At 34.6% G+C, this 26,165-nt stretch overlaps 1 protein-coding gene across 2 annotated transcripts in view; it reads left to right on the top strand.

Moving 5' to 3' along the window:
• Nucleotides 1-8,666, top strand: part of LOC124082292 (UDP-glucuronosyltransferase 2A2) — a 48,900-nt gene extending 40,234 nt beyond the window's left edge. For both annotated transcript variants that reach the window (XM_058574054.1, XM_046428754.2), the window contains 4 exons: nt 1,900-2,031; nt 4,088-4,175; nt 4,668-4,887; nt 7,028-8,666. In XM_058574054.1, the coding sequence (XP_058430037.1) occupies nt 1,900-2,031; nt 4,088-4,175; nt 4,668-4,887; nt 7,028-7,307 (720 nt within the window). In that variant the 3' untranslated portion in view covers nt 7,308-8,666. The remainder of the gene's footprint in view (nt 1-1,899; nt 2,032-4,087; nt 4,176-4,667; nt 4,888-7,027) is intronic.
• The last annotated feature ends 17,499 nt before the right edge of the window (nt 8,667-26,165 follow it).

Below are 26,165 nucleotides of genomic sequence, written 5' to 3'. Positions count from 1 at the left end.
AGCCACTCCCCATGAGTGGGATACCCCACCAATCATGCTCACAATCTTGGTAATTGTTCTGTGGGGAGAAAAGAGGGAAGTACAGTCACTTTTTCTTTTATTTGCATGGTGAGATGCACATTTACCCTCTGACTGTTGGCCTTCCTCATGTGGCCAAAAACCAAAATAAAGCCAGTTGTTATGGGATGGGGTAGAAACCCACCCCAATTCAAATGTAATATTGCTTTCTGTAAGCATGATGTCAGTATTTGTTTTTTTGAGAAAAAAATAAAATTGTATGCCATATTCCAAAGTTTTCAAAGATAAAACGTGGAATGCCATAAATTTTGGACATAAATAAATTTTAAGAAACAACAACACCAACAATAAATTAGATAACCATGATAAGAACATTATTGTTAATTATTAATAGGTGTGAGTGAAGAGACAAAACTTTGAAAATCTGGTTAGTAGGCTGCCGGTCAAATGGAACGCCCAGTAGAGTTTTGATTTCTGTTTAACTTAAGTAAAGCATATGTAAGCTTAAAATTTCGCTTTAAGATTCTGAATATGCTTAACAGTCAAGTTTATGGCTGCAAAAAAAAGTTATGCTAGGTACTGTCAGTACAGGAGTTAATAAAACAATAACTAAATAAATATACAGAGAGAGATACAACTCGTCCATGATCACTAGATAATACCCCTACCACACTATTTTATATATCCTTTTCTCCCTTTCACATGTATAATTTCTCAAAAATAACTTGCGACATGCTTTACAAGAAGATTCCAATTTGGATTCAATTCCAATCTCAGATTACCTATTGATATAGACTTTGAGCAGTATGATTACCAATCTTAACTTTTACAGTTGATGAATAAATTATGCTAGACACTAAATAAATAGAATAAAAAAATAGACACAGTTAAGTCAAAAATACAGATCAGCATGGTGTGTGTGTGTGTGTGTGTGTGTTTGTGTGTGTTTGTTTCTTTATTTGCTTTGTAAGCATCTGTTTAAGAGAAAACAGTTACTAGGACCTCAGAAACACTCTCCTGACATTAAGCAAGCTGGAAAAACAGTGCACTTTAATTCAACAAAATGCCCTCCTCTAATAGGTTTACTAGCCATAAATTGACTTTAGAGGATGGCATTCACATAGGTTATTATGTAAAAGGACCCAGTCCTCAACTTTGCAGTGCCCAATTTGCAAAACTGAGCAATGACTCAGGGGATTTTATTTATATAGAAATCTGTACTTCACTACTGCTCTAAGGCTCAAATTAAATAAATGCACCATCTTATAAAAGTCATTATTCTTATAAGAAGATAAACTGTGGTATCTTCTTCCAAAATATATATTTATATATATATATATATATATATATATATATATATATATATATATATATAACATTTTTAACAAATTTATTCTTAGCCCTATTAATCAGAAAAGTGAATCCTTGTGAAGAAATTATCTTGAATGTTTGTCTCATAGAAAGGTACATTTTGGATATAACAGGCATATTGACAATATAAAAGCCTAGATATGGATCCTTTCTTGGGCTTCCTGGCATGAAATATTTTTATCAGTTTGTAGATAATTCTGTTGGTTGGTAAAATGATACCTTGAGAATAACAATTGCACTAACCATGAGAAGAGCTGCCATCATTGGCTATTTTTCTCTATAGTGATTTGATTCATATTTGTACTTGCAATTACTTACAACACATATTAGCCATAGTTTCAGGGATATACTTCCTTTTAAAGAGACTAGATAGTTATATGTCAAAAGATAGAATCAGCTTAACAATTTCTCTGACATTAGTTTTTACTTTTTCTACTTAGAAGTATAGGTGAACATTTTTTTCTTTATGATGCTGCACTTTTAAAAAGAAAAAAAAATGTATGTCCACAGGAAATGGAAGACTTTGTCCAGAGCTCAGGGGAAGATGGTGTTGTTGCATTTTCTCTGGGGTCAATGGTCAAAAACCTCACAGAAGAAAAGGCCAATCTCATTGCCTCGGCCCTTGCCCAGATTCCACAAAAGGTCAGTATGACCTGCCACTCTTGTCAGTAACTTCTTAGTAACAGGACAGACGGTATAGTTAATCACACTCTTTGCAGATGGATGTTGAAACTCATTAACACTGAGCATAACTGACACCAGCTTTAGGTAAAAATTTGTATAATATTAAAATGTTGAACTTAGGCACATTTGACCATTTGCCTAACAGAACCTTGGCATTACTATCAGAACTCACTTTTGTGATTACTTAATTTTAACAGAATAGAGGTTTAAATATTAGGACTTTTGTAACATTTTGGCTTCCATCGACTACTCCCAGTTCTGAAGTACAGAATTTTCTGTAGACAGAAAATTTTCTGAAGACAGAAAATACCTTTTATTTTTGTGGTTCAGTGATACCTTCTTGACCTCACCTCCCACTAAGGAGACAACAGAGGCAGGCAAAAGAGAGACAGAGAGCAGGCCTGAAACCCTATTTATTGGGGGGGAAGACAGTTGAGAAAGTTCCACCCAAATAAGGCAAGGGATTAGGTTTCAGGGATAGCTTGGTGATGTCTTGTGGTCAGCAGATTGGCTGACATCTTGGAAGGCCACATCCATCTCAAGTGCTGTGTGGGGATCATAGGCAGAGTAAGTGAGAAGGACATATATCGGCAGTCAGAGCAGCAATGTCAGTCCAGTCCCTTCATGTACTCCAGTGTGGCATAGCTCACACACACAACCCATGGCTGGCTTGTGACAGTCCAGGAAAAGAGACAACTATATACATAGTACAGAAAAATCATGCTAAAAAGTGTATTCTGAATTTCTGAGTTTTTTAAAAACTCTACCAAAGTGTAATTGCTTTAGAAGTAAAAGATTAGATTCACTTATTTTTTCCAAACTGGATAAAAGCAATTAAAATTGTAACATTATTTTCAAACAATATTCATTTTTAATTTGTTATTCAATTAACCTTGATTTTTATCATTATATGTTTATATTTATATCATTCTAAGTTTATATTTCTAAGTTTATATTTATATTTTCTATATAATCCTATTCATGAAGTATTCTGGTACTTTTTATATTTATATATTAGTTAAACTATGTAGAAAAGTACAAAGGTAACTATGCTAATTTGGCATAATAGAACTTCTAGTTTCCATTTCTATACTTGTCTGGGGTCAATTTTGCCTTTTCTGGAGGGTGTGGTGGTGCATTCCTATAATCCCAGAGACTGGGGAGGAGGAGGCAGAAGGATTGCTAGTTCAAAGCCAGCCTCAGCAATTTAGGGAGGGACTAAGCAACTGGATGAGACCATGTCTCTAAGTAAAATACAAAATAGGGTTGGGGATGTGGCTCAGTGGTCCAGTGACCCTGGGTTCAACCTCTAGTACCTCTGAAAATTTGCCTTTCTAGCAAAAGACAAATACGTACAAAAATAGTTAATATCCTAATAAAATACTTTATTGAAAAGTAGAATATAAATTGTTATCTAATCCTTCCTCAAAAAAAAAAAAGAAATTAGAGAGAGTGCTGGGGAGAAAGGGAAGAAGGGAGGGGAGAAAGGAGAGGAGGAAGGAGGGAGAGGAGAAGGAAGATGGAGAAGAAAATACTGTCACCAAAATAAATAAATAAATAAACAAATAAATAAGAAGAATAAAAGAAAAGAGAAAAAAACCAAAAATCTAAAGCTAATTACATTTTTGAAAAAAAATTACACTTGAAACATACCATGTAGGATGAAATAGTTTACACAGAATTTGTGTTTCTCTCAATGTTTTTAACCTCCATATTCTGATTTATTAGACTAGTCCTATTTATATTCTATTTCTCTAAAGAATCACTTCCAACAATTTTTAAGTAATAATCCTCAAAATATACTATACTTAATAGAATCTGAATACAAGTCTTTAAAGATATACATGAGCAGTCCCAGTATGTACCTCAATATTTGCAAGCTGCAAACTCCTTCTATGTACCCCTCAATCAGCTATCACTGGTAGTATGGAGGTATGTGATTCCTAAATAAGTCTACAGACTGAACACACTCTCATTGTGTGTAGTTGAAACATGATAGCATTGTCTTCCACAGGTCTTATGGAGATACCAAGGAAAGAAACCAGCCACATTAGGAGCCAATACTCGAATTTTTGATTGGCTACCTCAGAATGACCTTCTTGGTAAGACTGTGGGGGAAGAAAAGTTGTATCATTGGATAAGAGAAAAGTCAAGTCACTACTTTGTAAGTTTGTTGTCACATAATCTTGCTATTGAATAACAACAAGTGCACTTTAAAAATATTTAATAACTAAACATTTTCATATTTGATTCCATTTTTAAAGCAGCTGTAATTAAACAATTGGCCATTAAATTCATAAATTCATGCTTCCCCTAATTCTCAGTTAAGACTCATCATATTTCAAATTTCAATCCCAGCTCAGATAACACCACCTTAGTAATGCCTTCCCAGACAATGAAAAAATGTATTCTCTTTCTGGGATCACAGTTTTTTAGGGTAGCATTGTCTTATGAGATTAGCTTTTGTTAAAAAAAAAAATGTTGCCTTCGTCAGTGACTTATATACTATAGCTTTTTATTGCTTCCATCTCTGAAACTTTGCTAATGTGTTAGCTTGAAATCCATACCCACTTCTCCCTCCATCCCCAAACTAGGTCATCCTAAAACCAAAGCTTTTATCACTCATGGTGGAACTAATGGGATCTATGAAGCTATTTATCATGGGATCCCTATGGTGGGAATCCCCATGTTTGCTGATCAACCTGATAACATTGCTCACATGAAGGCCAAAGGAGCAGCTGTGGAGGTGAACTTCAACACAATGACAAGTGCGGATTTGCTCAGTGCTTTGAGAACAGTCATTAATGACCCTTCGTGAGTACTGCTTCTTTTAAAGACTTATCTGCCATTGATTATGTTATTGGTAATCCTAGAAAAGTACCACTGCCTCAACCTTCATAATGGGTTTATTGTCAAATAATATAGCTTGACAAATGTAAAACCCTTTATTTCATTCCCAACTGTGAAAATGATTTCCTGACATGAAAATACAACAGCAGCAACAACGACAACAAAAACCTGGTTTCAAATAATCTACTAACATTTTTTCAAAATAAACACAATTATAATAGAAGCACTTACATTGTTTTTCTGGATAATCTGTTTAATTTCATGAATAAAAATATTTAAATATTATAGACCATTTATTAAGTGCAAAATGAAAGTGATAATGGTCCCAATATTAAACATTCAAAAATAATTACTAATACTGTCAAACAGTGTTGTTAAACACTGCTAATAGCTATTTCTGAATCATTAATAGCTTTAGGATCTTTTAGACATCATAATTTATGAGGTAGCTAGAGGTTAGGAACTTCAATAATTCTTAGTATGATTTTTTTTTTCCCTATAAATGTTGTTCTTGAAGTTCAATCAATTTCTTTCTTACCAGGATGTTAATCACTGATAATTTAGTTCATTTTATTAAACATGAAAGCTGGTAGATTTTGTAATTCTTTTTACCTCTAATGTATAGAATGTCTATTAAATTTTAATTTAATTTTATAATGATTGATTCATGAAAACAGAATCATAGATACTCAGAAATTTCCAAGTAAATACTAAAAGTTGTCTAATTAAAATATATTCACACTAATCCTCAACCTAATACTGCCTCTGAGATTTTCTGAAAACACAGGGTGGTATAGTGTAGAGAATATAGATGTATTTACATGTATTCCATTATCTTATTCCCAAAAGCAATTAAGAAGCACAAAAGATTACATAGTAATATATAAATCATAGTAATTTTAATTATTCAAAATATTTTATCATTGTCATAAAACAGTTCATAAAAATATGAAATAATACATTTATGAACATGATCCTTGATTATTCTTATTCATTAAACAGTTTACCTGTATTCGTATGTATACATTTATCTATAAAATTTATTTATATTCAAAATTTTAAATCTTTATCTATAAAAAGTGAAAATCTTAACAAAAATCTGATTTGCAGAAAAAAGTTTTTACAGCAACTACACTTTTGTCTAAAGTGCAATAGAATGACCATGTGTGTGTGATTACTATCTTGACCTTACAGGTGAATGGCAGGATGGCTCTTCTTCACTATACACAAAGAATGCATGTTGATAATCTCATGCTGCTGTCTCTAGGTCATATTCACCTGTGAATGATGACCACATTCCCTTTCCCCAATCCTAACAATGTCCTGCTAGCACAAACCAACCTGGAACCTACTAGTCTGGCTAAACTACCAGAATGAAGACATATCTTACCTTTTAAATACATAGACTTTTACCCAGTGTTGTTTGAGAAACAATTAGAGCTATTAACAATAATTCTTGCTATTGTGGTGCCATGTTGATTAGGGGGGCTCTAATTCTAGGGAGAGTTTTATTTCTTTCAAGAACTCCATGCACTTGGATTTGCCAATTCTCAGTGTTTTCATTCAGTCCTGACATTGTCAAGAAAGACATTGTCATTTTCACCACAAATATGCAAATGTGTGCAAAGGAATAATTACCACACTGCAATGATCTCAACACTGTAAAATGAGTCATCAAAGTTGATGACTAACTCCCCGTGTTTGTCATTTGATCTGTTCAGATGTTAGTGGCCATGCATATTGATGTTTTAAATAATATTATCTAATAATATTGGGTTATTCTCATCTTCATCTTAAAACAGTTCTGAACACTATAGCTCACATAATATCTTTTTTTTTTCATTGAAAAATTAGGCTATCTATTTACAACTGAATATTTTATTTCTTTCTACATGTACATTTCTATATCTAACAACTATGTTGTGTTAAGAATATATCTCTTCCACATATACACTTTTATGACTTAAAATCCTGGTCAACTGGCTAAGTTCATGCAAGATAAACTTTTTCTCAACATATCTGTGGGTTTTAACTTGTATAATATTGATCTTACCTTTAGTAAAAAACAAAAATAAAAACTAACTTTTATGTATTTGCCTTTTAGTTATAAAGAAAATGCCATGAGGTTATCAAGAATTCATCATGATCAGCCTGTAAAGCCCCTGGACCGAGCTGTCTTCTGGATCGAGTTTGTCATGCGCCACAAAGGAGCCAAGCACCTACGGCCAGCCTCCCATGACCTCACCTGGTTCCAGTACCACTCTTTAGATGTGATTGGATTCTTGCTGGCCTGTGTGACAACTGTTATATTCATGGTCACAAAATGTTGTTTGTTTTCTTGTAAAAAAATTGGAAAGACAGGAAAGAAGAAAAAAAGGGAATAGGTCAAGAAAAGAGGAAACAGACCTTTCTAAGTTTGGCAAAGTCCACAATTGTGAAATCCTATTGATTCTAGACACAAAAAGCTTACTGAAAATCCATCTCTGCTTTCTGTTTTCAGATATCCCCTTCTGGGCTGGGGGTATAGCTCAGTTGGTAGAGTGCTTGCCTAGCATGCACTGGGTTCAATTCCCAGTGCCACAAAAAAGAAAAACAAAAATCCCATTCTTCTGACTTAGTCTAGAGAAAAGCCTAGGTCTCAACATGACCATTAACTAGTGAGTATGTCCCATTAAGAATAGTTAATTCTTCCTTTCTTCCTCTCACTTTCCTGACACAGGGGCACTACAAAGTCTAAATATGTTCTTTTCATAATGTAATTTTAAATTTTTAAAAATCAATTTATGCACTGACTAAAAATATACCAAATCCTAGGGAAAACACAAAGTTTAAATGGAATTTGATGGATGTAAGGAAATCAGGAGTCAAATTCACAAGTCCCCAAAGACCACACAAATCAATAACCACCACAGGAAATTAGTTAACAATTTTATTTTTAAATTAAGGAAAATAAAACACTCCTCTGCTTCTCCATTGTTACAGCGATTACAGCATGAATTTATAACTGTGACAGTATATCATGGTGGGTCTACAACATTTTCACTGAACACATTTAGATAATCATGGTCTTTTTCCTGCTTTTCTTCAACAAATATTCTTGTTTGCCCTCTGCTGTAGGGATTTGGATACTGTCTCCATAAAGGGAAGACATGAATTATTTTTTTCAGAGTCAGTAATATGTTAAAGATGAAATGATCATTTTTAGAGAATATAATTAGAAAAAGAACAAAATTAGTAATTTTATAAAATTTTTAAGTAATGGTACTATTAATAAGTGCTAATCCATATATTTTAAATCACTAATATTCATAATTTATGATCACTATTTATAATCAAGTTTAATTTTCTGCCAAAAAATATTTACTAAGAATTTAAGATTGCTGTTTCCAGTTTCTATAAGTTTAAATTCACCTATTAATTCTTATGCTAAAGATACATGAGTCTACCAGCTTGAATAAGAACATGTTAAAATAAATATTCATTATTTAAGGCAAATAATACTATTTGAATCATCTTTGAATTAATAACATTTATAAACTTAATGGCATGTATAATTCTTTTAATTTCAGTATTTGATATATAATTGATATAAGTGACATTCATTGGCTTAGTCTTATTTGTTTTAATGTAGTTTATTGAAAACTACTCCATTTAAAAAAAATAACTATGTGGCAATGTATGTCTTTGTGAATATATGCATTACAGAAAATGCAAATAAATTGTTTGTGAAGGCTGAAAATGTATTTGATGAATTTTAACAATTTTTTAAAAAGGTGATTCACATTGATGTGTTTTGAGTTTTACAACTTTACTGTATTTTGAGAAGAGTTTTTTATGTTGGCTCCATGATCAGGTTATTTTCTGCAGTTAGAATTCCTCCAGGGAAGTTCCATAGCACTTGGAGATTCAGAAGAGGCTGAAGTTGGTAATTTATTCTGTTCACATACATTTCATATATATGATAAGAGTATCCTCTGGCAGCTTCTCCAGTACTCAAGGTTAACTGGCAGGATTAAGCAAAATTCATCAATTCCAAATCAATATGATAACATGCTTCTTGACGTCTCTCACACTTTCTACTGTATTTTACTACTGAACATCAGATAATTAAGTTGTATCCAAGTAATGTGCTTTATACTAGACATAATTTTGCCTGGTCCCAATGTGTTTCTGCAACATAGTTGGATCAGTCACCAAATACACAAGACAGCAATGTCTTTCCTATTTGGAAAAGGGAAACTCAAAATAATAACAGAACACTCATATTTTCCACTCTAAGTAAATTATGGCCAAAATCCTGGGTTGGGTCATTTATTTTTTCCTTAAAATTACACCCCTAACTTTCTAGCTCCAGATTATAAAAGTGAAAAACAAAATTTTCTAAGAGAAAAAGTAAAGACTACTTCTTAGAGGCCCCATTCTCATTATTAACTTCTTGACTTCTGGACCCATGTATTCACAGTAAAATAAAAAAGACATCAATATCAGCTATGATTTAAAACATACACAATATCCTTCAATTTATCATTTCAAATAACTAAGGTATGGTCTCCTAAATAAAATCTCAAACAATTGTCATTAAGTAATGAGATCTTGATAAAAATCTGCAAATTTTGCAGACATTGGACTTTGTTGAATTTCCTTTCCTATTACTACATTACCTGGTCATGTTCAGCATTAAGATTATCACCATGATTTTCACTAAAACTTCATGTCCACAGAATTTCATGGCAGCAATGCTACATTGAGGGAGAGAAATCCATTATTTGTAAATTATAAGTACTTCTGATGCATCCTCTAATTTAAAAGGTGACCAGGACAATCTATTACTTGTGGCTAGTTAGAACTCTAGGGAGTAGTGACTTCTTAGGAAACCATGGGGAGATAATTGCTATTAACAGATAAAGTATGTGGCGGCTTCAGTAGCCAGATGACCTTAGTGAGAAAATTCATGCTGGACATTACTGTATAGTCCCCATCCCAGTCACCACTGTTCCTTTTTTTAATGTAATTTTTAAAATTTATATATGACAGCAGAATGCATTATAATTCTTATTAATATAAAGAGCACATTTTTTCATGTGGTTGTATACATAGTATATTCACACCAATTTGTGTCTTCATACATGTACTTTGGATGCCAATGATCATCACATTCCACCATCATTAATAACCCCATACCCCATCCCTTCCCCTCCAACCCCTCTGCCCTATCTAGAGTTCCTCTATTCCTCCCATGCTCCCGCTCCCTATCACACTATGAATCAGCCTCCTTATATCAAAGAAACATTTGGCATTTGTTTTTTTGGGGATTGGCTAACTTCATGTAGCATTATGTTGTGTAACTCTATCCATTTACCTGCAAATGCCATGATTTTATTTTCTTTTATTGCTGAGTAATATTCCATTGTGTATATATGCCACATTTTTTTTATCCATTCATCTATTAAAGGGCATCTAGATTGGTTCCACTGTTTAGCTATTGTGAATTGTAAGTAGGCCCTAATCTTCATCATGTGGGATTAGGCTCCAATTTCCTTAATAAAACACATGTGGCACAAGAATTAAAATCAAGAATCAATAAGTGGGATGGACTCAAACTAAAAAGTTTCTTCTCAGCAAAAGAAACAATCTGGGAGGTGAATAGAGAGCCTACATCTTGGGAGCAAATCTTTACACTTCACACATCAGATAGAGCACTTATCACTAGGGTATATAAAGAACTCAAAAAGCTAAACACCAAAAAAACAAATAACCCAATCAATAAACGGGCCAAGGACCTGAAGAGACACTTCTCAGTAGATGATGAACAATCAATCAACAAATACATGAAAAATTGATCATCACTAGAAATTAGAGAAATGCAAACTAAAACCACTTTAAGACTTCATCTCACTCCAGTCAGAATAGCAGATATTATACATACAAACAACAATAAGTGTTGGAGAGGATGTGGAGAAAAGTCACACTCACACATTGCTGATGGGACTGCAAATTGGTGCAGCCAATATGGAAAGCAGTTTGGAGATTTCTTGGAAAACTAGGAATGGAACCACCATTTGATCCAGCTATCCCTCTCAAAGGACTTAAAAACAGCATACTACAGGGACATAGCCACATCAATGTTTACCACTGTTCATTTGTACATGAGTTTTATACCAAATTCTGAAAGGTCAGGAAAAAGAAATTGACAGCCATTGGACAGGTCATAAATCCACCTTGTTATTGATTCAGTTTTCTGGATTTCACGCCTTTTGGTGGGAAGTGGCATGGAATGTGAACATCCTAGTTACCTATGCCAAATCTAAGAGGTGTATTGACATAATTCTATGTTAGATTTTCTTATCATTAATCTTCCACTTTATATCAAGTCTTTGCTCAACTAGTCAACCCATGAGTCACTGCCCTGACTGTATATATTTGTAATACAAACAAGCCATTGTTGCTCTCCCCACTGGACCCCAAACATTATCCAGATGTGGTGCTTCATAGTCTGCCAGTTGGAATGATTTTGTTTCACTGTTAACTTTCAGAGATATTTCTGAATGGGACTATATCAAAGACCAATTCCTGGGCTCTGTGCATATAATGCAAGGCATACATACCTTGTCCTGGAATATTTTCTCTACTTTTATTAAAGACTTTCTCCATAAGGCTAAGATGGTGGTTTACCGAGGTTTATCTTTAAATGTTAATAGTTTCCATGAAAGTCTAAGTCAGCTAAGAAAATTTACTTATTTCTCTGGAACTGTTAAGGCCTATTCATATATATATTTCATAATTTAATAGTAGAATATTGTCAATGTTCAGTTATATTTCAATTTTTATTATAACAATGGCCATGAGAAGTAGCATAGTTATGGTCAAGTTTCCAGTCTCATCCAAAACTTAGTAAAAAGCTGATGACTGCTTTGTCTATGCAGGGTAGGGATCAGGAGAGAGACAGTAAAGGACCCTTTGGGCAAATGACTTTATGTGAGTCCAGGGTATGACCATTTCAGATATCTCACCTAAGTGAAACTGTGTGGTATTTGTTTTTCTCTAGTTGCTTATTTCCCTAAGCATAAGACTGTTATAATTCATCCATACTATTTCACATGGCAAGATTTGCTTCTTTTTTAAAGCTGAATTGTATTTTATTTTAATTATATACCATATTTCCTTATTCATCCATTCACCAGGGGACATTTTGCTTAATGTCATATCTTGACTATTGTGAAAAATGCTATAATGAATATGAGAGTGCAAATAATACCTATGGCATCCTGATTTCAGTTTTTCAAATTAGTGATCAGATAGGATCGCTGGATCACATGGTAATTGTGTTTTTAGACATGTGAGGAACCTCCATAATGTTTACACAGTGGCACTATTTTATGTTCCCACCAGCAATGAAATGCTTACCAGTTATCAACATCTTCATTAATACTTTATTATTTTTGATATCTTGGTAATGATAAGCAGTAAAGAAAGGATTATACTTAAGTTGTTGGAGAGTTAAGCTTATTCAATAATAGAAACAAAAATATGATTTCTAGATTTTCTGCTGTGTAGTATTCAGGTCATCAACATTTCCATTTTTTAAAATTTTCACACCAAATGATAGTACTTTTTACTCAGTAGCGAATATCAATACTCCATCACACCCTTCATTTCCATTCATTCCTTCAATTTTTCTACTGCATGCCCATAAGCATCACATCCTTTTGGATTCTCTTCAGAAGTATGTTTTCCATCCACTGCCAATTTTCAAGTGGACATCCACAGTAGCCCTATCCTTTCCATAGTCCTCAACTAGAGTGATATTTTAAATCTTAAATCATATGTGTCCCTGTTCAGCTTCAAACCCTTCAGGGACATAGTCTAACTCAGTATTTTGTGTCCTAAGGCAACTTCTGCATGATAAACCTCTGGTTAATCTAAACCATCTGACCCACTACTCTCTCTCTTGATGAGTGGACCCCTGTTCTACCAGACAGAAAAACAACTAACTCTAAGGGTCTTTTAATATCATATTTCCTTTCCCTGAGATGCCTTTTCCAGGTAATCCTTCAAATTTCAGCTTAAATTTTATTTTACTTAAAATAGTCTTTTCCTACCCTAAATAATTCCCTCCCAAAACTTATCTATTTTATTCAACTAGCTTAATTTTTCTTAGATATGTGTCAATCAATAAACATTTTTAAATGAAAACAAAGACTCATTTATTTTGATTTTCACTGCATCCCCTTAGGTGGGTGTCCTTAGGGGTCGGTGTTTCTCTGTTATAGACTCAGAATCCCCCACCTTCTCTTTCTTCTCCCATGTCTGTACAAAGGGCAGGAAGGAGCAGCACAGGGGTAATTGTCAGCAACTCCTTGTGCTGGGAAGTGTGATCCTGAAGGTTATCTGTTAGCAACTCACTGTCATTTCTTTGATAACCAGTCCTCAATTTCTCACTCCCTGTCATTCAATACCTATACTGACTGCCAAACCTTCTACTCCTGTAGGGGTTCTGTGTTTGGGATTGGGGTCCCTGATGACTTCATAGCTATGGCATGCTTTGTGCCTGGGAAAGTTTCTGTGCAAAGGCATAGGATGTTTAGTTTTGCTATGGTAGAGGCTTATCAGCTTTGACCTTAATCTTAAGCACATAGCTCCTGGGAATAAAGGAACTTGCTTGCTTGGTAACTACAATGGTTCACTAAGCTCTGGTGCTCCTCCAGCTGCCTGCCTAACAGTAACTTTAGAAAATGGACCTTCTTGAGAAGTGTACAAAGCTCCTAACATTGCATATTGTTACTACGGAATGTAACTGGAGAATAAGCAACCTTACTGATATTCTAAACAATAATGTGGTTATGGTACTATTGACATAATGTAGTCTATTGTTATAAATAAACATGGCCACTTTGACAAAGGGCCACTCTGCCCCCTTCCTCACCTCTGCACCCTGTCTGTCTCTCTTTCTACTTATTATTATTATTATTATTCTTTACATGCCCCTCCCTCAGTTTGTTGAGGAATGTGACATTTTCTGACCTTTCAGGTCAGGCGGGGCTGCAGAAAAATTAGATCATTTTGAGGAATTATTCTTTTAACCTCATGTTCCCACCAACCTCATCTATTTGTCCTTACATTTACCCTTCAAGGACTCTGAACCCCTAGAGTATTTGGGAGTATCTGGGCATCAACTTGTTATGGCTGCTTCTGGTGATGTCTAGGGAATGAAAACCCCAAGTCTTTGGAGAGTTATGGGTATTTGGCATAAAAAAGTGGATCCAAATAACTTTTAGTTCATGTAACTCAAAAAAATTTCCATTTTAATTAGGTAAACTATGAAAGTAAAGATGTCTTTTAAATGACTAACTCACAAGTTTTTCTAGGTAGTCAACAATACAATGTTGGTTTATATAAAATATCTAAAATGTAGTAGTCATTGCTTCTAGGATTTTAATTCAACAAGAAAGAGATGGCTAATACTGTTAACTACACTTTTATTCTATCTGGGTTTTTACAGTTAAAAATGAATAAAATTAGAATTACTATCCAATGGGATTAATCTTCACAAATGTGTTTGTTAGAGAAGACATATGGTTAACTTACAAAGTTAAAATGCTAAAACATCAACTGCTAAATATAAAAATTAAGTACTCTTGATTGCTTAAATTTCATGTTAATATATTAAAAGTTAAATATGTATTTTTAAAGTATAAATGGAAAAGAGTTTGAGATTGCTTTATTTCTTTGTCTTCACTAAAAATAAGGTTAGTAAGAGATAAGTTCTATCAAGATTAATTTTACCTACAAAGAGTCAAAATCCTTCAGTAAATTTTAGCTAAAGGACTATAAAAACAAAATATTTTATCTTATTAAAGTGACATAAATTATCTAAATTCAGAAATTTGATAAGGATTGTTTCAGAATGTAAATTTTAAGAAAGGAGTCAATAACTAGGAATGAGGTATAAACATGTTCTAGGTATGGAAATATATTTTAATATTAAAAGCAGAAAGAAAAAGAAATGTTTCTAGATGAAAAATCTTTTATATAGCAAAGAAAAAAGTTGTAGAATGTCTAAGTTACACATGGTTTGTGGAGGGTAAATCTCAAAAAGTTTGTTTGTGACTAAGTTGGCTATAATTAAAACAACCAGTTAGTCATTTCAGGTTTTCCAAAGGTCAAATATTAATGTATGGATATAAACAAAAGTTTAATTCTCTGTGTGTTAAAGTAACAAAAATTTCTTAAAACATTAATCTAATCTTATCCAATAAAATAATTTCTCATGTCTGTTAAGTTCTATTATTCAGAGAAAGTAGTCTTAAAGAAAGTAAGATTTGTACAACTCTGGCTAAACAACAAGTGTTAGAGTATTATACTACACTATGTATTCTGAATTTTCCTTTAAAAGAGAAATGTGGTTCATATAAGAACATCAGTATAGTTGTGGTGCTGTTACTGGTTTCTTTGTATACTCAATGTATTCAAACTTCCAAGTATACAAGTCTTTAAAATATAAGGTTTAGAAGAACATTTTACCAAGCTAAAGTTATTCAAACTAAAGTTTGAATTAAAGATTTGAGATTTTAAAAATTATATTTCTTCATTCATAGCTATTATACAAAATAAATGTTACTGGTTTTGTTAATTACATGTTTGCATTTTCCTGATAAACTCTATAACTGTTGTGTTTTAGTGCTCTACATAAGTACAAATTCTAATATAACAACCTGAGTAAATTTGAGATAACAGGCCATTACCTATAGCACACACATAAGGCTAACTTCCAGTTCTAATACCAATCCCATCTAAATGGAAGGGGTAAATAACAATAAAATTATAGAAATTAAAGTTAAAACCCAGTACTCCTATGTCAGGACTGCTAAAACTGGCATTCCAGATGTTTAAAACCAGAACTTAGAGACTAAAATTAGGAAGTGAAAGGGGAAAGAAAGAAAATAGCCAATGTTTTGCTCTTGCCTTCTGAGGTTAGCTCAAACCCAGGGAATGAGGTAACTTCTCTAAGGGTTTTGCAACTGTGGGCCACATGACCTTCTGAACATGAGGATCAATGAGAACATGGAGACCAGAAAGTCAAACAGTGCACATGCTACAATGAGGAAGGTCATTGTAGCATATCCCTAATGCTTTCTAGGGAAGCCCCACATCATCAGCAAGACCTTGATCTATCCTGGCAGATGGCACTACTAAAGCTGAGAGGCTTCTCCAAAGTTCCCAAGAGTTACCCCCTGAGGAATCTCAGCTGACTTCTAATAGTAGGTGGGAACAAGATCAATTTTTCCAGCTTAATTGTAAACATCAGGCAAGAAAGTTATAACCAAAGCACAGTGATTCCTGGGCATTTAAAAAGATAATAGTTCTTTTAGTGTAACATAAGATGTACACTTGTGACAGAGTAAATAAGTCTGGAGGCTATAAAGGAGGGATTAATATAGAGGAGAGCTTGATTACTATCAAAAGAGACTATCAGAGTCAAAATCTGTTTTAAGTCAATTTAGGACTTCAAATCTTCTTAGCCTCTTACATGGGCAGGTTTAATCTGTGTTTGATAGTATGAACATCTAGCCCTAAGTAATAGAAATAAAGGTATCTGCACTAAACACAGAGGCTATGTCAATAAAACGGTATTTTACAAAATCAGATGACATTAGAGCTTAAAAATACATAAACTTAAAAAAGAACAGCAGTCCTTAAAAAAATGGCATGATTGTAATTATTCTAGTAAAGGAGCATGCGAAGCACCTTCATCAAATCAGAGTGCACTTTTGGGTCAGATTAAAGTCAGTCCCAATATTTAAAGAAAGTGAGAGCCCTAAAATCCTCAGGTAAAGATTCTCATGGTAAAGAAGGCTTGCACATATGAGATCATAAAACAGCAAAGTCACAGAGTGCAAAAGTCTATAAGAGAGCCATTTAGGTCCTGCAGAAGCTTGAATTTAAAAGTGACACTTCCCCCCAACCCCCTTTGGTCCCAAACAGGTTTTGGACAATTGCCTCTGTAGCTTACACTTCAGATATAAGCCTTGGAGACACAGAGATCTGGCAGAAAGTGAAGGAGTAAGGAAAGCTACTGTTTGGAGCTTGAGAGGCAAAACCTCATACATAGGCCATTTTTAACCATTTTTTCTTTCTCATTTTGTAAAATCAGTCTCTTAATGTGGGGTTTTATAGTTTACGTTTTTTTTTTTTTTTTTTTTTCGTTTGTCTGTTTGTTGCTGTTGTTTGTTTTGGAGATCATTTTCCATTCTCCCAGTTGATACTCAAGCCAGGTTTGGATGTAGAAAATCATAAGACATCTCCTTTTTCTCAACTGTGATTTGGTCCTGTCCCATGATTACTTATTAGGACAGAGTTCCCCTCTAAACAAAAAAATTAAAAAATAAAATAAAATAAATGAAAGAGAACAGATCATGGGCATCTGGTCTGAGGAAACTGTCTCTTTGGCTAGGGGATATCTTCCTGATCCTGGAGCCTGTAGCTCCTGGAGCCTCTAGCTGTTCCCACCTCTCCTCCCATGACCTCTGAATTTAACTGTTGCCTTACCAATGTGGTCATAACTTCTCTCCTCTTTTATGGGTTGCCATTAAAAAGGTGTAAACCTCAACTGTCCACCCTTGCCATGTAACTTTCTACCCTGGGAGACCATATGACACATGTTTTTCTTGTAATAAATCCAGGTTGTCTGTGCTGAGCCTACCATTAGTTAATGAACTTTTTTTTTTTTTGAGGGGGGTATAGGGGTGGACCTCACTCAAAATGGAGAATCGTAGCTGAATCTAATTTACATTTTTGGCACAATTTTTTGTTTTTAAAAATAGGGCCCGAGGAGTCCTTAGGCCTGCACATAGGAAGCTCAGACTACTTTCCTTAATTTTTAGAGAAGAGGCTAAGCAATAAAATGTTATTAAATTTTATATTTTCCGCTGATGGTAATGATTCTCTGTTGGGGAGTTGGTATTGAGGCCATGGTTGGCAGCAGAAGAACAATAGAGATAAAGACTGGAATAAAGAGTTTATGTTTGCTGTGGGCCAAAGGAATCTCCAGAGGGCAAGGAGGACATCTAGTGGTTGTTAAATGCTTTTAACACCCTTTCCCCCAAGGGATCTAAGGAAGAGGTCAATTGAAAGATTCAGGATTTTCCTTATGAATCATTTTATGTAAAATTTTTCTCTCTCAATGACTAGAGACTAATTGGAGAGGAAAGCGGGTGCTCAGAAGGAATGAGCAGAAGGAGTAAAGTGTGGTCAGCTCTTACAGAAGTTTTTGTGTTATTGGAGCATTTGCTCAGTACTGCTGGATCAACCAGTCACCCCAGGATACTCAGAAGGCTGTCAGGAGAGGAGGTCAAAGGAGAAGCCTTTGAGATCCCCAGGGAGAGACCCCAGTCAGAATCTCAGTTATTTCCCTCTTTTACTAAATTCCTCAAATCCAGAGGCAAAGTGGGATTCGGAGTTGCTGTCTACTAGCACCAGATATAATCCAAGCCAGGATAGAAAAGAGGGAAGAGATTTTTGTAGAACCAATGTTCTCTAGAAAGAAAGAGAAAGAGATAGAAAGATGAAAAGACACAACTTTGAAAGATATGAGGTGTGTAGAAGTTTACCTCAGTGATTATTCCAGTAGTCAGAGATTATGTTCAGGTCCTTGTTCCCACAGTGTGAAAGATTAAACACCTGAAAAACTCTGAGACAGGCATAGAAATGCAAACTTTATTTAAGAGACAGACAGAGAGGTAGCAGACTTGTCTGGGGAAAAGGGGACCCAGAGATGGGTTTCTATGGGAGTGGGTATATCTTGCTCTTTTTTTTTTATTTTTTAGAAGTTGATGGATCTTTATATTATTCATTTATTTATGTGTGGTGCTGAGACTTGAACCCAGTGCCTCATACATGCTAGGCAAGCGCTCTACCACTGAGCCACAACCCCAGCCCTTGTGTCTTGCTCTTTTATAGACCAAAACCCCCACCTTCTGTTTCTTATCTCAGGTATGTGATGAAGGGCAGGAAGGAGAAGCAAAAGGGGTAATAGTTAGCAACTCCTTGTGCTGGGAATTGTGATCCTGAAGGTTAGCTCACTGTGGTAAGATTGCAATAAATCATGGAGATGGAACCATCTTTGTTCACCAGGTAGTGGGACACCAGCTGGCAGGAGGAGGGCAAACCACAAGTTTTGCACCCCTGGACCCCCTCCAGGAGATAAAGCAAATCTTCTATAGACCAAAATCACAAGTAAAGCATGTCAGTATATTAGTCATAAGTGGCTGTTACTGTGATTCAAAACCATAAAAAAAAAAAAATCATGAGATCTAAAGTCATAAGCAGAAGAGGAAGTGGGTCAAAATGACCCTAGTTGAGTACAAGTTAAAGAATGCTTACTAATGTCTAGACAAACAGTTACATTCCATGCAGTTGGGCACATTGCACAAGTACAGTGTATAAGAACAGAGGAGACAATTTTGTCATTTTTTATTGCCAATATGCTATGCTAAGCCATTGTTGGTAGGTACAGAGGTAGGGTTTTCTCATGAAAGAGGCTTTTCTTACATGACATGGAGTCTCTGTAAAATGGAATGTGTTTGTGTCATTGTCCATATAACCTGGCCCATAACAATGTTAGCAACCCATTGTCTTTTCTCTGATCTCCTCAACTCCCGTCATTCATTACCTATGCGTAATGCCAGACCTTCTACCCTGTGCCTCAGTTTGTTGAGGAATGTGATATTTCCTGACCTTTCAGGCTAGGCAGGACTCCAGGCAGATAGCTTTTTGGCAAAGAAACAGGTGGGGAGTCAGTAAATTGGAACCTTTAATAGAATTATCTGTTAACCTTGTGTTCCACCATCTCATCTATTTGTCCCCTTACAATAGAATATACATGTTTACCTTACAACCCAAAAAAGGGGTCTATATGTATATGGATCACTCAGGGAATTTTCCATATCCTTCAATTATTACTAATAAAATAGTTTTCTATCTATTTAAATAATGGGATGGAATACAGAAAACTCAAGCCAGCTGAATTGATTGTATTTTTCAGAGATATATTCCTATTATCTAGAAATATTTGAGAGGTGATTTGGTACATGTATTTTGGAAATAATCTGTCATTTGTAATTTACTGAAGAGAATAAAATTGTTATATATATACACACACTTTATACTGGGATTGAACTCAGGGGTGCTTTACCACACTGAGCTACATGCCTATCATTTTTAATTTTTAATTTGGAAACAGTGTCTCACAAGTTTCCCAGGCTAGGCTCAAACTTTGGATCCTTTTGTCTCAACTTCCCACTGAGAATTGCTGTTGAATAGTTAATTTTTTACACTGTAAAAATATGCACAAAACTATGGGTTTGGTTCTTCTATTTCCCTCCCTCTTCTCTCTCCCTATTCATCTACTTCTTTCTTCTATCTTTCCCTAATATTTTGTTAATGCCCCCTTACATTTGATGTCCAGAAGCTAAATTATTCTAGGGAAACTAAGCTTATCTTTCCCTTGATACTTTATCAGAAAATCATTGATCCAATTTTCCTATTTGAAATATATGTTAACTCCCTCCACAAAACTATTATTTGTCTGCTTCAGGATGATTCACTGTTGCAGGAAATAAACTGGTCAAGAAGCAGCAAGCAGAGCTTGGGGAGGAGATCTCCAAACTTTATTTTATGTCAGCAGGCCCAGAGGAAAACAAAACTCCAAATACTGAGCCCTGATCCACTGTTTCTTACAACATTTATAGGTTATTTGGTGTCATATTAGATTCATCCTATCACTGGGCCTTTTTGTCTCTTGAAAAAAAAATCCTAATCTATGAGGCTGAAAGCCTTGTGCAGGGTTTCTAACATAAAGCTTGCTTACAGAAACAGATAAGCAGCAAGAGCTCTTCTCACAGGTATCTGTTATATTTCAAGAGGGAGTGAGTAGTCCAGTTGGCACAGTGGTGCACTCTGATAATCCCAGCAGCTCCACAGGCTGAGGCAGAAGGATCATGAGTTCAAAACTAGCTTCAGCAAAAGCATGGTGCTGAGCAACTCAAGCAACTCACTGAGGCCCTATCTCTAAATAAAATACAAAATAGGCAAAATAGGGCTGGGGATATGGCTCAGTGGTTGAGTGCCTCTGAGTTCAATCCCCAGTACCAAAAATTAAAAATTAAAAAAAAAAAAAAAGAGAGAGAAAGTAGTCAGACACATAGGGCAGTTATTTACAATCCAAAAGGTAGGAATCCTTTAATTAGGCTGCCTGGAGAAAGGCTGGGGGCAGGGGTTGGGGGGTGGGGTTGGGGGCTGAACCTTTCTGCAGACATTGGTTTCTTACCATAATGTTTTTATAATTTTACTTTACAACCAGGTTTCATTTTGTCATCACATTACAACATTATGTTAGATTCTGGGGAAAGTTGAAATGTAGCTAATCCAGACATATTGGGATTTTTAATTTTCTCATTCATGCTTACATAATTTTGAACTTGCTATAAATTGCACTGAAAATCTGGCAGACAATATACCAAGGTAGAACTATTACACTGAGACACTTTATGTGTTTTATGACATGACATCTGTTTTTCCTTAAAAGATTATAGCCTTGATAAACAGAGACATGAAGCTGAACATGTTCAGTTTGCTTTTTCATAATGAGTTATTTTTTACAAACTTAACCAAGAGCATATCAATATCTTAAGAAAACTTCTATGTTTCAAATATAGAAAATTAAAATCTGGTCTTATATTAGTATATTGAATTTTCACCTTAGAAATAACCCTTAAACAATTTTTTTTCAGTAAAACCAAATTAATTACATATACAAATTTCTTAAGGCTTATCTCCTACAAGCCTCTGTGACTTATTTCCATGATCTACAAAATGTTTACATCCTTAGTTTTGTTCTATCTCTCTCCTTTCTATCATGAAATTTAGGATGAAAATCTTAATTTTTGCAAACAAAAATTAACTGTTATTTATAACACTTTTACATATTTCTCCTTATTTTTAACTCTTTTCTGCTTTTCTCCCTTCCCTTATGTTTAGAATTTAAAAGAGCTCTTCTGAAATTTCTGAATTTAGAAAAATTACTCTATCCTTAATGAAATAATATGCTTTATGCTTTTATCATAGTATTTTCATCAAAGCACAGTATAAATTCTTCATATTTTTTGTATATAAAATTACATATATTAATTAGATTTTTATCTTTTAGCAAAATTGCCTATTAGTAAAGACCTCAAAACAAATCGATTTGTTTTTCCTATCACAAATAATTTATAGTAATACAGTCATAGCCCCAAATGTAATCTTTTAGATTTTAAGAAAACAATATGTAAATATACATGAATTTATATTTAACAATCATTATTTTAGTATTTTAACTTATAAATGACTCAGATGTTTTACATCTATGTATTGTTAGAACTTGATACAGGCAATGCCATTGGAACATATCCTCCATTTTAAAACAAAAATCACTTCATGGCCAATCTGATTCTGCCTAACCTAAACTCCATCAGTGCTCTATCATCATGCAAAGAAATTCAAACATTTCATTATCATAAACAAGGAAATTGTTATCCGCACTGAGATCCTGAAAATGCCTAAATTACCTAATTGCAAAAATCTCCCTCTCCTTCACTTCCCTATATGTACCTCAGGTTGGAAGTGGAAGACAGGTTTCAGTCTTCCCTGGGCCCTTTGCCACAAATCTGTGCCAAAATATTCTGTATTAATTTTGAGCCACCTCTCCTCTCCATTCCCTTCTTTCAGTTCTTTCCTTACACATATAAAACAGATTTTAAATTATATGAAGAGCAATCTTAGAAGAATTTATATATTTACATTTACTTAATTTATTTTTAACAAATTTTTATATTACTAATACAGAACTAAGTATCAAATGAGCATAGTTAAGATTTTAAATTGTTTTTATTATTCTTGTTTTATTTATCACAGAAAAACCCTAAAAGCAAAGAACATTGTAGTTTAAAGATGTAAAGACAGATATATACAGTCCCAATTGGCTAGCAACCTAGGCAAATTAAGATCAATTGTTTTAATTTTTTTTAAAAAAATTACTTTTATATTACCAACAAAATTGTTTTTAAGACTTACCAAGTCATGTGAACTAAAAGGCTGTAAGTTTATGTGTTTTTTTTAATTCATATGCATTCATTTACCTGTAAACTAATATGACACCATGTAAAAATATGTAGACACAAACACATATTAAGACACAATGTATAATGTACTTATATATACAAATATAAAATGACTAAAAACAAGGATTTATAGTTTTAATTCACCAGTAATTGGTCCCCACTGGTATGCAACAAGAAAGAAATGCTCACTAGAAAGAGAACATGTCAGATATAGAGCCTGCCAGATTTTATTACTTAATACAGACATGGGGAAGGTCCTTACATTTGGAGATGGCAATGGCAGTAACTTCTGGTCAGGGATGACAATAAAATAGTTTAGGCATGACTTGTCATTCATGAGGAAGATTCACATTAATTATCATCACTATTATTTCCCTCTTTAGGACCCTCCAAATGGGAAGATTTCTTCTCTTTTCTTTTTAGTGTCAAATGAGTTGAGGATTAACTCTTGAGAAATTCATTCCTGAGTAAAAACAGTTGGGGAAAAAAAGCATGTAGATAGAGAGACAAAAGTTGTAGGTATTCTGATCATGGAAATAGACAAGAAATCATTCCCCCTGTGAGTGTTATGCTCGAATTTGGGACACCCAAAAGACCACCAGAGACCAAGATAGATGTAAGCAGCACAATGTTTGATGTAGCTCACATTGTTTATTGTGAGCTAGCTCAGTCCTCTGCTCACACACAGCAACTGCTGACGCTGAGAGGCCCAGAGCCCAGGGTTTGCAGCAGTTTTATACATTCTTTGGAGAAGGCAGGGACTCCTACATACATCATAGCATCTCTTAGCAAATCATCACACACCACGGGAAAATCAAATAACAACTCTAAAACATGATTAGCACATTCACTGGCCAGAACAAGTTGGGTAGGGGTGATTGGTTACTACAAGAGGGGTATTCATTTGAACTGATTGGTTTAAGCCAAGAGGGGTGTTCATGCTGAACTACATGGTTTCCCAAAAAACTTTATCAACCACCATAAAATACTGGGAGGGTCATCTGGCATCCCAGGTATTTCCCTGTCTCATGCTGATTGGTGGCTGCTAGGGGGTTGCTATGGATCCCCACCTAGCCTGACTGAATCAGGGACATCTGGCACAGCAGATCTCTCCTGTTACTTGTAGATAAACCACTTCACAGGGTGGGAATGTGCCTAGGAGTGCTCTGTGGGTCTTTCCAAAGACAAAGGTCATGTCCCTTCCTTGGACAGGCTTTGCTCTGAGGTAGAGGCTGGTTTTTCATGAGCAGACTCCCAGAAAGTAACTGGCACCCTGAATCCCACAGTAGTCTCCCTCTGAGACTATTAAGATAACTATGCAGGTGTACTACCTGGTTTTCATAGTAACACCTTAGGTATGAGAGGCTCTGTGTTTGCATAACCTGGACCTTATCTCAGTTAGCTAGCACTCAGGGTTAAAGGAATGCTGGTCAGAGTGTAGTCATTGGTGGTGGGTAATATGTAACCTTTGGGTTAATAAAGATAATGGCAGAGAGAGGTAGACATTCTTTTGTCTGCCATCCTTCTGTCTGTCTGCACCTTCCCTGTGTGTCTGTGTCTGTCCTTTGTGCATCTCTTTCACAGGTATTCCTCCACAGGTGTTCCTTTACAAAAAATATTCAGTTATAGAAAATAAACAAAAGCACAAAAATAATAGAGTGTAAAGAGCCAAAAGTGAATTCATCAGAAAAAACATGATGTCAAATAAGGAGAGATATTTTTTTTTTTTTTTTTTTTTTTATCATGCATTAATGAAGCCTCCAGCATCACTCTTCTTGCTCAGGATTGCTTTGGCTATTCTGAATCTTTTATTCTTCAAAATGAATTTTAGGACTGGATTTTTCCTAGTTCTATGAAGAATGTCATTGGTACTATGACAAGAATTGCATTGAATCCATATAATGGCCATCTTGACAATGTGGCAAAAACTTGGGAGTTTTGTCCATCTTCTAAGGACTTCTTCAACTTCTCTCTTCAGTATACTATAGTTTTCTTTTTTTTTTTTTTTAATTTTTTTTTATTGGTTGTTCAAAACATTATAAAGCTCTTCACATATCATATTTCATACATTAGATTCAAGTTGGTTATGAACTCCCAATTTTATGGGAGTTTATGAACTCCCAATTTTATGGGAGTTTATGAACTCCCAAGGAGAGATATTTGTCAAAAATGAAAAGGTCCCACTTACTCTAGTAAAAGTATACACAGAACATTGAAATTAGAACAGAGTGAACTTCCAGTTCAAATTAAACTCAAAACATATATCTCAAAGCATGTGTGGACTCACAGGTTGGGGTAGATTGTTAAATCAAAGAGATCTGTAGCCATATAAAACCACTACTTTAGCAGGAGTCACCACTGTGGGTTTGAGCCCCACATATGCTCTCAAAGATATTATTTTGTCTTCTTTCTTTTTTTCTTAAAGGAGTTAAGGTAAAGAGACATAATTTAAGAATTGACATCCCACAATGCAATGGAGTAAACAGTGGAAGAAAATTTTCTTAGAAGATTTTTGCCAAAGACAAGGGGGTGAAGGAGAGAAATTTTGTTTCATTATGAATTGAAACAAATTAAGATAGCTTGTGTGGTCTTATAGCAGCTTGGCTTTTTAAAAAGACACTATGTTTTCTTTCATCTCAAATTAATATGGGAGTCAACAGATGTGTATTTCTAGCTAAGATCTGATCAAGATAAGCAGCCATGAATAATAAATTATCTTGGTATCCACAGCAAGAGAGAAAGATAAGAAAAAAGAGAAAGAAAGAAAGAAAGAAGAAAGAAAGAAAGAAAGAAAGAAAGAAAGAAAAAGAAAAAATGAGAAAGAAAGAAGGGGGAAAGAAGCAAAGACAGTAAGTTAAAGGGTTCTTCAATTAACCCTAAAATTACTATATAAAATATAGGAAATGAAAAAAAATAGTGGAAGAAAAACCCAGTAGACTTCAGCACAGTTAGAAATCAAACACTCTACCAGGTCCCAAAGGACAGGGTCAACCACCACCCAACTGCCACTTTAATCTACAGTGCTGGGATATTCCCCAGACATTCAAGAAGGAGAGCATGGCAAGTTCATCAGTGTATGTTTTGTAG

Source organism: Marmota monax, unplaced genomic scaffold (assembly GCF_021218885.2).
Source record: "Marmota monax isolate L192 unplaced genomic scaffold, Marmota_monax_Labrador192_F-V1.1 WCK01_AAM20220418_F8-fsc00132, whole genome shotgun sequence".
Lineage (NCBI taxonomy): Eukaryota > Metazoa > Chordata > Mammalia > Rodentia > Sciuridae > Marmota > Marmota monax.
Note: the sequence above shows the minus strand (reverse complement) of the source record. Positions and strands in the feature narration are given on the sequence as shown.